At 42.9% G+C, this 13,023-nt stretch overlaps 1 protein-coding gene across 1 annotated transcript in view; it reads right to left on the reverse strand.

Annotated features, from left to right (window-relative positions):
• Nucleotides 1-10,385, reverse strand: part of LOC139401342 (carbamoyl-phosphate synthase 1, mitochondrial) — an 87,494-nt gene extending 77,109 nt beyond the window's left edge. The window contains exons 1-3 of the mRNA XM_071145662.1: nt 10,091-10,385; nt 1,316-1,425; nt 947-1,091 (exon numbers count right to left, since the gene is read on the reverse strand). Of these exons, the coding sequence (XP_071001763.1) occupies nt 947-1,091; nt 1,316-1,425; nt 10,091-10,207 (372 nt within the window). The 5' untranslated portion in view covers nt 10,208-10,385. The remainder of the gene's footprint in view (nt 1-946; nt 1,092-1,315; nt 1,426-10,090) is intronic.
• Between the last annotated feature and the right edge of the window lie 2,638 nt (nt 10,386-13,023).

A 13,023-nucleotide genomic window follows, 5' to 3' on the forward strand; every position in this document is an offset into this window, starting at 1 on the left:
AGTGGATCAACGTTAACTTTTTCTGCCCAAATTCCCAAAAGCATTTGGCGTGCATTTTCGCCAAGCCTCGCTGCTTCTTAACACACGGCTTGCTTAACCCGGAAGCGGGCCAAACCAATGTATCGGCTTGCAGGCGGTCGGCCCGACAAGGAGTCACTAGAGCGAGATGAGCCAATGAAATCCCCCAAACTCTCCCCTAACCCAGACAGCGCTGGGCCAATTGTGGTGCTCCCGGCTGTAGTGGCGCTTCATCACTGCAATGCAATGCAGTGCCTTAGAACACTGCGCCACTCAGGAGGCCCCAGAATAATACATTAATTAATTAATTTTTGTTTCATTTTGTACCCCTTTATCTCCCCAATTTTGTGATATCCAATTGATAGTTACAATCTTGTCCCATCGCTGCAACTCCCGTACGGACTAGAGAGAGGCGAAAATTGAAAGCCATGCGTCCTCTGAAACACAAACTCGCCAAGCCGCACTGCTTCTTGACACACTGCTCGCTTAACCCGGAATCCAGCCGTGCCAATGTGTTGGAGGAAACACTGTACAGCTGGGGACCGAAGTCAGCATGCATGTGCCCGGCCCGCCACAAGGAGTCGCTAGAGCGCGATGGGACAAGGACATCCCAGCCGGCCAAACCCTCCCCAAACCGGGATAACGTTTGGCCAATTGTGCGCTGCCTCATGGGTCTCCTGGTCACGGCCGGCTGTGACACAGACCACTGCGCCACTCGGGAGGCCCACAATTATACATTTGTGATATTTTTTTCTCTTTATTGAACCTGCCTGCCACCCACCTGCCCTTCATACACACAATATTTCATGACCCTAAACCCATCCACCCGCGGATATACCCACTGGGACTGTGGGTTATGAGTCAACCCACACATCACTAACACAGACATGCTCACACACACACACAAACGATTACATAACAGACCCACCTGTATACGGTCTGACTCAATGTTCCTCCTCAGGCCCAACTCATCTAGCTCCTGAGTGTTTGGAACGCCGTAGTTCCCCACTATGGGGTAGGTCAGGGTCAGGATTTGACCTCTGTAGCTGGGGTCAGTCAAAGCCTCTGGGTACCTTCAGAAATGTGGAGTTATTATAGATATACATAGGTAACCTATTTGTGCTGGTTGTTGTCATGTTTGGTATGAGAGTGAAAATAGGAGTTGGAAAAACTGCTTACCTGTCCCCTGGTTAGGACAAAATTGTCTCCCCACAATGTAAACATACTGTGATCCATGCACTTTAGCAATGATGATGACTGACTGTTAATGGTGATTTAGACAAGACTGATCTCTTACCCCACCAGGCCAGTGTTGAAGACCAGCTCCCCAGCAGCAGATCGTTCATCCCCAAAGGAGAAGCCCTTCATCCGGGTACCATCCTCCAGGACCAGGTGGGCTATCTGGGCCTGGGAGAGGAGGTGAAGGAGGAGGAGCAGGAGAGAGACAAGGATGAAGAAAAAGAAGAAACCGTTGGTATATTACTCTTCACGTTAGCCTACACAGTACAAAACACATCCAAGAGTTGGACTGGTAACTGGGCTACTGAGTAAATACAAGAACGTGGTGGAAAAACTACTATGATACATTCACAGACCTATTATATGGCAGTGGCACCTTTTTATACTACAATGACCCTTTGTTAATAATTCAATAGAACCAGGTCAGGCTATAGTAAAAAAGTAGCCAGCCTTGCACAAGCCTTGGTTTGTGCTAGCTGGAACAGCTCATAGGAACAGGAGCCTATGTACAAGTACACCCTTGGACAGGACAGTAGTTTATCGCAGGGCCTTACCTCCCGTCTATCTCTTTAATGCTGAGTCTCAAGCAGAGACGCATCAGATCAAACTCCCAACCTTAGGGTGGGCATTTTAATCACAAGGCCACTGAGCCAGGCTACACAGTGCATTCAGAAAGTATTCAGACCCCTTGACTCTTTCCAAATTGTGTTATGTTACTGGTACCTAACAGTACTAGAGATGCACCGATACTACATTTTTGGCCGATACCGATATCCGATATTTTCCTTGGCATAAAAACAAAACCTATCTGATATAAACAATTTTGTGGCCTTTAAGCATTCTAATAGTTAAACACACACACACGGACGCAGCAGTCTAAGGCACCACATCTCAGTGCAAGAGGCGTCACTACAGTCCCTGGTTCGAATCCAGGCTGTATCACATCCAGCCATGATTGGGAGTCCCATAGAGCGGCGCACAAATGGCCAAGCGTCCTCCGGGTTTGGCCAGAGTAGGCCGTCATTGTAAATAAGAATTTCTTCTTAATTGACTTGCCTAGTTAAAAAGGTAAACACACACGCCACACTGACCAAAAAGTTATTTTGTTTGCATTTACTTATGTCCCCATTACCAGTAAAACATCATCAAAACCTATTTCTTTCACTTACTTGCTGTGCTGTTTCGTTGTTCATTTGTTCAGTCATTTCATTCTCAACCAGGATTTCATCATACATGTCAAGCAGTGAAGCTACAGCTCTGTCTGTCCTTGGTGTGCACTGTCACTGTGTCCATTTCCATCTTGTCCAGCTGTGTCTAACATTTCACGTAAACCTGGTTTCTTATCTGCATCGAAGTAGTGGTCCTTGTACCTAGCATCGAGCATGGTGGCGACACAGTAAAGAGAGACTGCCTGTGAAAGAAGTAGCGGCCCTTGTACCTAGCATCGAGCATGGTGGAGACACAGTAAAGAGGCTCAAATGACACCGAATCGCTTGTTCACAGCCTCGAGTACTTTTGTACGTTTTAACCCCACGGTCTGTGTCGGCAGTTTTGTTGAGCATGCATTTTAATTACATGACAGAGGGTATCACGTCTTCTGCAGATGTACTTGATTAGCTTATTTCTCGAGTCAGTTGTTCGAATGGGGCTAGGGATGTGTTCATGTTTCCAAGTTTCAAACATGTTCTCAAATGTCATAGAAATTGCAGCAGTGGTGTGAGAACCAGTACATTCTTGAGCATGCAATACGGCTTTTCTCAGTACAAAATCCTCGACCCACATGGGGCTGACATCGCTGGTCCAAATGTCAGTCGTGAAGCTAATAGCAGTGACGCCCATAGCAAGTAGCTCATGGATGTGTTTCAACATTACTGTGTAACTCCGGTAGGGCAACATCTGAAAAATAGTGACTACTTGGTAGTGTGTACCGGTGCTCGACCATATGGCAAAAGCCAACATCATCCACGACAGAGAACGGTTGATTGTAAAGGGCAATGAATTCCATTATCTTGGCATTAATGGATTTCACCTACGAGTTGTCTCACTGAAATTCTTACTCTTTCAAATGACTGCTCAACTTAAACTTGTTTGTTGGAAGTGTGCGCTTACTATTTTTCTGCTTTTGTTCTGTGTAGTGCTGTATTTTTTGTGGCGTCAATACATCATCTACCTACATTATGTAGGTATGCACATCAGCTTTGTCATCGGTTTTGCACACCGGCGTTAAACTAGACATCGGCCGATGCCGATGTTGGCATTTTTAGCAATTATCGGCCGCGTGACCGCGGCATTCAAAACAAGGCTGCAATGAAAACTAATGGGACTGTAGCGACTGTGTTGGCATCAAAATCTGGGGTGTAAACCACGTTTCCATTCATGCGTTGATCGACATGGTAAAGGACCAATAGTTTGAGGAAATATGAAAAAAACTGACACCTCTGACGCTCATTATGTGCCGAACAGCGTCTTTCCACCGTCGGTGGTGCTTCTCTCCCAGATTAAAAACATGCTTAACCATAACACGGTGCACAAACCTTCATTATTCATGACTTATATTAGTATTAATATTATTATGGCTAATATTCCATTATCGCCTTGTTCAGGGGTGGCAGGTAGCCTAGTGGTTGGAGCGATGGACTAGTAACCAAAAGGTTGCAAGATCAAATCCCCGAGCTGACAAGGTAAAAATCTGTCGTTCTGCCCCGGAACAAGGCAGTTAAATATTAATATTAATAATTTGTTGTGTGCTAATAGCAATGTGGTCATCAATTACACAAACACTGAATCAATAAATAATGAATTGCATAAGACTGATGTGTAGAATCTTAAAAAGAATACCACTGCGCCATCCTCTGATCTGCATTTAAACAAGCAAACCTGTCACCTGCTGACAAAGATATGTTATTTTTTGCTCTCACGTTTGCTGTGTTAACTTTTTGAAATATATTTGCTGTGCCAACCTATTCACGACAGCTGTGTGTTCAATAATTGTGAAATCTCAATAACGCATGTCCCAAAATCTTAAAGGGTGCTATCTATTAAACTTGTTTGCAAATGTTATGCTCGAACCCAAATTGAGACGCCACATTCCTGCGTGCCTCTCTTTCTGCTCTTGATTGTGCACAGGTGAAGAAAATGAACTGAACTTCCAAAAGGCATGTTTACCCAACTGCAATAGTTGTGGAACTATATGGAATGTTTTTGTACAATTGGCTACCCTGTAAACAGGTACTGACAGGAGGCATGAGCCACCTCCCTCAGGCTGCTCCCTGCCCTCACCTCCCTGTAAGGAACCTGTAGCTGTTCAAGGGTGTAGCAGTGCGGTTTCTTGGGCTCGTTGGGCCTTTCCCTTCCCAGACATCTCCTGTCATAATACAATTACATTTTTTTGTTGTTGTTTTGTTCATGCAATACCATGTATTAAGATGGTGCCACGGAAATGGACTCACAAATATGGATATCATTTCCATGTAATCCAACATAACGTTATTGCATATTTCATGGAAAGAGCAGGGGTTCATGTACACTCAGTGTGTATGATGGAGTGAGAGGACAGAGGTGAAATTATGTTAGAACTGTTGTTAGTTGTTATATTGATTTTTTATATTAATATTGTTCCCTTACAGTAATTTACTAACGTTAAGTCGTTTATAAAAGTATTTACAGTTGAAGTCGGAAGTTTACATACACTTAGGTTGGAGTTCTTAAAACTCATTTTTCAACCACTCCACCCATTTCTTGTTAACAAACTATAGTTTTGGCAAGTTGGTTAGGACATCTGTTTTGTGCATGACACAAGCAATTTTTTTGAACAATTGTTTACAGACAGATTATTTCACTTATAACTCACATTTTCACAATTCCAGTGGGTCAGAAGTTTACATACACTAAGTTGACTGTGCCTTTAAACAGCTTGGAAAATTCCTGAAAATGATGTCATGGCTTTAGAAGCTTCTGATAGGCTAATTGACATAATTTGAGTCAATTGGAGGTGTACCTGTGGATGTATTTCAAGGCCTACCTTCAAACTCAGTGCCTCTTTGCTTGACATCATGGGAAAATCTAAAGAAATCAGCCAAGACCTCCATAAGTCTGGTCCATCCTTGGGAGCAATTTTTTAATGCATGAAGGTACCACATTCATCTGTACAAACAATAGTACGCAGGTATAAACACAATGGGACCACGCAGCCATCATACCGCTCAGGAAGGAGACGCGTTCTGTCTCCTAGAGATGAACGTACTTCAAAAAGTGCAAATCAATCCCAGAACAACAGCAAAGGACCTTGTGAAGATGCTGGAGGAAACAGGTACAAAATAATCTATATCCACAGTAAAACAAGTCCTATAATCGACATAACCTGAAAGGCCACTCAGCAAGGAAGAAGCCACTGCTCCAAAACCACCATAAAAAAGCCAGACTACAGTTTGCAACTGCACATGGGGACAAAGATTGTACTTTTTGGAGAAATGTCCTCTGGTCTGATGAAACAAAAATAGAACTGTTTGGCCATAATGACCATCGTTATGTTTGGAGGAAAAAGGGGGAGGCTTGCAAGCCGAAGACCACCATCCCAACCATAAAGCACAGGGGTGGCAGCATCATGTTGTGGGGGTGCTTTGCTGCAGGAGGGACTGGTGCACTTCACAAAATAGATGGCAACATGGAGGAAAAGTATGTTTATATATTGAAGCAACATCTCAAGACATCAGTCAGGAAGTTAAACTTTGGTCCCAAAAGGGACTTCCAAATGGACAATGACCCCAAGCATACTTCCAAAGGTGTGGCAAAATGGCTTAGAGACAGAGTCAAGGTATTGGAATGGCCATCTCAAAGCCGTGACATCAATCCCATAGAAAATGTGTGGGCAGAACTGAAAAAGCGTGTGCGAGCAAGGCGGCCTACAAACCTGACTCAGTTACACCAGCTCTGTCTGGAGGAATGGCCCAAAATTCACCCAACTTATTGTGGGAAGCTTGTGGAAGGCTACCCGAAATGTTTGACCCAAGTTAAACAATTTAAAGGCAATGCTACCAAATACTAATTGGGTGTATGTAAACTTCTGACCCACTGGGAATGTGATGAAATAAATAAAAGCTGAAATAAATCACTCTACTACTATTCTGACATTTCACATTCTTAAAATAAAGTGGTGATCCTAACTGACCTAAGACAGAGAATTTTTACTCTGATTAAATGTCAGGAATTATGAAAAACCAACAACGCAGTTATAGAAAGAGTTAAGAAAACATTTACTAGATAGCCTAAAGTTTTTTTTTATTAATAAAAACTAACATTAATGAGGCTTTATACAGGTGGTACCGGTACACATGTCAATGTGCGGGAGTAGCAGCAGTGTAAAATCAATGTAAATAGTCCAGAATAGAGGTCGACTGATTATGATTTTTCAACACCGATACCGATTATTGAAGGACCAAAAAAAAAGCCGATACCGATTAAAATCGGCCGATGTTTATATATACACACAACAATACTGAATGAACAATGCACACATTTATTTTAACTTAATATAATACATAAAATCAATATTAAATAAATAATGAAACATGTTAAATTTGGTTTAAAATAATGCAAAAACGCAGTGTTGGAGAAGAAAGTACAAGTCCAATATGTGCCATGTAAAAAACATTTAAGTTCCTTGCTCAGAACATGAGAACATATGCTAATATAAGCTAGTTAACCTAGTAATATCAACCATGTGTAGTTAACTAATGATTATGTTAAGATTGATTGTTTTTTATGAGATAAGTTTAATGTTAGCTAGCAACTTACCTTGGCTCCTTGCAGCCACAGGTCCTTTTGATACTGCACTCGCGTAACAGGTGGTCAGCCTGCCACACAGTCTCCTGGTGGATTGCAGGCTGGTTGTATTGGTGCTAGTTATGTACCAAACTAAAGCTAGCTAGCTACCACAGCAGTTGCGGTTGAACAAATAATGCTTTATTACCAATGCGGTATTGTAAACACATCGCTCATGGCCGGTGTTGGCAGACTTTTTTGTACAGCTATGACAGTGCTACTGATAGTAGTGGTGACGCTTGGCTTGCACGTGCAAATTCAGAACAAACAACATTCTATAATAAAACTGTGTTATTTGACGTGTCAAATTAAAAGCGTATTTAACGTGTTATTTGACGTGCATCTTTTTTGACACGCAAAGACCCAAACAGCGTTCCAAAGTATGTCGTGAAGGTAATAGCAGTGATGTCATTACTGTGTAACTCCGGTAGGGCAACATCTGAAAAATAGCGCACTTGGTAGTGTGTACCGGTGCTAGACCAGTTACGAATGCCAACATCGTGCAATGAATACCATTATCTTGGCGTTAATGAATTTTGCCTTTTGAGTTGTCTGGCTGAAATGTTCTTACTCTTTCAAATGACTGCTCGACTTGTTAACTGCTCATCCACACAGCAGACATTGTGGGCTAGGTTAGGAACGCTGTGTTGCACGTGTAGTGAAACTTTTTACGTGGCGTCAAATAGGTGTGCACGTCAGCTTTGACATCAGTTTTGCGCATCGGCGCTAAATTAGACATCGGCCCGATACCAATGTTGGCATTTTTAGCTAATATCGGCCGATTCTGATATGTTCACTGATATATTGTGCATCCCTTATTCAGAACCTTTACTCAGTACTTTGTTGAAGCACCTTTGGCAACGATTACAGCCTCGAGTCTTCTTGGGTCTGACGCTACAAGCTTGGCACACCTGTATTTGGAGAGTTTCTCCCATACTTCTCTGCAGATCCTCTCAAGCTCTGTCACATTGGATGGGGAGTGTAGCTGTACAGCTATTTTCAGGTCTCACCAGAGATGTTCGATAGGGTTTAAGTCCGGGCTATGGCTAGGTCACTCAAGAACATTCAGAGGCTTGTCCCCGAAGCCACTCCTGCGTTGTCTTGACTGTGTGCTTAGGGTCATTGTCCTGTTGGAAGGTGAACCTTGCCCCAGTCTGAGGTTCTGAGCGCTCTGGAGCAGGTTTTCATCAAGGATCTCTCTGTACTTTGCTCCGTTCCTCTTTCCCTTGATCCTGACTAGTCTCCCATTCCCTGCTGCTGAAAAACATCCCCACAGCAGGTGCCAGGTTTCCTCCAGATGTGATGCTTGGCATTCAGGCCAAAGGGTCAAATCTTGGTTTCATCAGACCAGAGAATCTTGTTTCTCATGGTCAGAGTCATTTAGGTGCCTTTTGGCAAACTCCAAGCGGCCTGTCGTGCCTTTTGCTGAGGAGTGGCTTCCATAAAGGTCTGATTGGTGGAGTGCTGCAGAGATGGTTGTCCTTCTGGAAGGTTCTCCCATCTCCACAGAGGAACTCTGTAGCTCTGTCAAAGTGACCATCGGGTTCTTGGTCACCTCCCCGATTGCTCGGTTTGGCCGGGGGCGGCCAGCTCTAGGAAGAGTCTTGGTGGTTTAAAACATTTTCCCATTTAAGAATGACGGAGGCCACTGTGTTCTTGGGTACCTTCAATGCTGCAGACATTTTTTGGTACCCTTCCCCAGAGCTGTGCCTCGATACAATCCTGTCTTGGAGCTCTATGGTCAATTTCTTCGACCTCGTGGTTTTTGCTCTGACATGCACTGTCAACCGTGAGACCTTACATAGACAGGTGTGTGCCTTTCCATATCATGGCCAATCAATTGAATTTACCACAGGTGGACTCCAATCAAGTTGTAGAAACATTTCAAGGATGATCAATGGAAACAGGGTGGACCTGTGCTCAATTTCAAGTCTCAGAGCAAAGGATTATTTTTTTTTATCTAACATTTCTAAAAAAACAATTTTTTCTTTGTCTTTATGGGATAGCTTGTGTGTAGATTGATGAGGGGAAAAATAATGTAATCAATTTTAGAATAAGGCTGTAACGTAACAAAATGTATAAAAGGTTAAGCGGTCTGAATACTTTCCAAATGCACTGTAGGTAATCCTTACTGTTTGTATGAGGTGTTTTTACAATGCAAGGAACATTTCTGTTTAGATAGACAGTAACATGCTATCTTAAATCGGTATGAGAGAAGGCTTAGCCTAATTCACCGATAACAAAGGAAACTAGAGGTAGCTATCTACCACCAGCCCCTGACCCACTCAATGAGGGGCCATATTCTCCTGGTCAGTAGTGAATGCTGAGGTAGACTATTCTCTTGTTCTATTTTTCATGGCCTAGCCTAGGATTATCCAGTGTGTGTGTGTGTGTGTGTGTGTGTGTGACCGTGTGGTGTTAAAGCCCAATACCGTATCCTACACATATTTATAAAAATCACAAAATGGCATTTAATGTTATGCCAACATAACTAATAAAGTTGATTGAAATATATTGCATTGAGTAATCATGCAATGTTGAGAAATTTATTTGCTTAGCCAGATTTGCCAAACTGCACCCCAAACTAGTAAATCAACATGACGCAACACCACACGGGGCTTGGCCACCATATGCATCCATTCATTTTATTGGCCCCACTGCAACTCAAGAACACGACTGTTTCCATGACATGTGTTTCTTCTCCAAATGCAAAAGAACGTTGACCTGTTGTCAACTGCATTTAGCTGACTGAAGCAAGTTCGAGCACGCTTTATTAGTGGGATAGCTAGCTAGCTAACGTTAGTTACCTCGACAATAAATTGTTTTCGCTATTATTGACAATGAATGACAACTTACGTTAGCTTATTCCTAGCTAGCTATAATTCATGGTCAATGACAAAACTTTCGCAAACTATTACAAGCTGGTAAAAGTAAGTTGTTTACTGTTCAATTAACATGTTTTAGAATTAAAGAAAAGCAATATAGCTAGTTAGCTAGCTGGCGAATGTATTACCTTAACACTGAAGAGCCTAGCAGACCTCAAACAAGCAGGGTTGCTGCTTCTTCTGGCTGCGAGCCATCCTTGCCTCAGTGATTTGACGACGTTGCAGGCTGTCAATATTTTTGTCATATTCCGTCTTAAATTCACTTATTCTGATGTTGTTCTACAAGGGAAAAATGAATCCGTGCAGAATGTGTTGTTGTCAAAGTTGTTCTATTGAGAAAGAGCGGTCCACTGAAATGAATGAATTTGGGCTCATGCAGCCCGCGTGTCTCATCCAAAGGATTCCAGACAGATAACTCCGAATGCAAACAGCCGATCAACGTGGGTTGGCTGCAATTGGCTGCCACGTTGTTTTCTTCTGCGCGTTTCTTTCCGCTCAACATTTTGATTGGCTGCGAATCGGTGAACATGGTGGCTGAAACCATGTAAAAAATTCTGCGCTGTTAGCGTTGAACCAACCATGCTTGCTTTGCATGATGCATATGTCAGTCACATAATATTTGTATTATATACAGCATGCTCTTCTACGACTACGTTCCAACATATTCCTAGTATGCATAAACTCCCAAGGAAAATATTACTTTCATGTGAACTCAGTCCACTGTAACATGACTAACTTGACCATTTGCTCCATATAATTAGGTTACAGATGCTGATCTTAATTTGAGCTAGTTTGCAACCGCAGCAGGAAAATAACTCTACAGCCACAGGAAATATTCATTATTATCTGGATTATAATTAATGGACACTTTTGGAGGGGTTAGGGGTTTGTTAGGTCAAATCATAGGGTGACGCACAATTGGCCCAGTGGGTTAGAGAAGGATTTGGCCTGGGTAGGCCGTCATTGTAAATAAGAATTTGTTCTTAACTGACTTGCCTAGTTAAATAAAGGTTAAATAAAATACATTTTAAAAATCCAGTCTGAAATATCAAAGTGGTCATTACAAACTTTAGAAGCCCTTTTAAAACTAAAATACACTACAGGTTTACATCTCCTGCTGCGCAGGACATTTCTCAGCAACAAAAGAGTGATAATATTAAGATCCTACATCTGAGTATAACCTAAGAGCAGAAAGGTTCCTTCTTTATTTAGTGAGTTCCATCAAACATGGCACTTTATTACATGTGTGGTACATGTTTATATGTGATTGCGTTTCAGGATGGTTCGTCTCCATGGGGAATCATCGGCTATAGTCTAATGGAGCAGATAACAAGAAAATAAGCCCAATTAACCATATATTATTAACACTGCTTTGGTGCTTTGACATAAATTGCATTTTACTTTTTCCACCAACCTTTGGTAATTTCTCTATAGCCCCCAGCTGCTGTCTGGCAATGAAGAGCCACCACCACCACTGACCACTGGTCTGAAGCAGGATGGGGGGAGGTACCTCACTGGGTTTGTTGAACATGGCCAGTCAGTCAGTCACTAGAGAGAGCTGCCTCTGCCTGCCACTCTGCTGGGTTCAGCAGTCTCTCTCTCCCTGTATCTGTGTGTGTGTGTCCATGTTAGAAGCCGGTAAAATGGTTCAATTTTGACATTTGGTTCTGCATAGGGAGTTTTTCTCTTGTTATGTTAGTCACTCAATTAGCCCTTGTCAGCTAAATTTGTTTAGATTGGTAAAATAGTCCAACCAGCTATTAAAACTCCAATCAAATCAAATGTTATTGGTCACATACACATATTTAGCAGATGTTATTGGTCACATACACATATTTAGCAGATGTTATTGGTCACATACACATATTTAGCAGATGTTATTGCGGGTGTAGCTGAATGCTTGTGTTCCTATCTCCAACAGCGCAGTAGGATCTAACAGTGCAGTAGTATCAAAAACAATTCACAACAATACACACATCTAAAATTAAAAGAATGAAATTAAGAAATATACAAATGTTTGATCAAGCAATGTCGAAGTGGCATTGACTAAAAAAGCTTGGGTACAGTAGAATAGATTACAGTATATACATATGAGATGAGTAACAGAATGATAACATTATTTTAACATTATTAAATTGACTAGTGTTCTATTATTAAAGTGGCCAGTGATTCCAAGTCTATGTATATAGGGCAGCAGCCTCTAAGTTGCAGGGTTGCATAACCGGGTGGAAGCCGGCTAGTGATGGCTTTTTAACAGTCCGATGGCCTTGAGTTAGAAGCTGTTTTTCAGTCTCTCGGTCCCAGCTTTGATGCACCTGTACTGACCTTGCCTTTTGGATGATAGTGGTAACAGGCAGTGACTCGGGTGGTTGATGTCCTTGATTATCTTTTTGGCCTTCCTGTGACATCGGGTGCTGTAGGTGTCCTGGAGGGCAGGTAGTTTGCCCCCGGTAATACGTTGGTCAGACCGCACCATCCTCTTGAAAGCCCTGCGGTTGTGGGCGGTGCAGTTGCCGTGCCAGAGGGTGAGACAGCATGACAGGATGCTCTCAATTGTGCATCTGTAAAAGTTTGTGAGGGTTTTAGGGGCCAAGCCAAATTTCTTCAGCCTCCTGAGGTTGAAGAGGCACTGTCGTCAGGGATGTGTACGCCGAGGAACTTGAAGCTTTTTCCTCCTTCTCCACTGCGGTCCCGTCAATGTGGATAGGGGTGTGCTCCCTCTGCTGTTTCCTGAAGCCCATAATCAGCTCCTTTGTTTTGTTGATGTTGAGTGAGAGTTTATTTTCCTGGCACCGCTCTCCCAGGGCCCTCACCTCCTCCCTGTAGGCTGTCTCGTCATTGTTGATAATCAGGCCTACTACTGTTGTGTAGTAGGCCTTGACGATTCAGTTGGAGGCGTGAGAGGCCACGCTGTCATGGGTGAACAGGGAGTACAGGAGAGGGCTGAGCTGAGGATCAGCGAAGTGGAGGTGTTGTTTCCTGCCTTCACCACCTGACGGCGGCCAATCAGGAAGTCCAGGACCCAGTTGCACAGGGCGGGGTTCAGACCCATTGCCCTGAG

Source organism: Oncorhynchus clarkii, chromosome 3 (genome assembly GCF_045791955.1).
Source record: "Oncorhynchus clarkii lewisi isolate Uvic-CL-2024 chromosome 3, UVic_Ocla_1.0, whole genome shotgun sequence".
Taxonomy (NCBI): domain Eukaryota; kingdom Metazoa; phylum Chordata; class Actinopteri; order Salmoniformes; family Salmonidae; genus Oncorhynchus; species Oncorhynchus clarkii.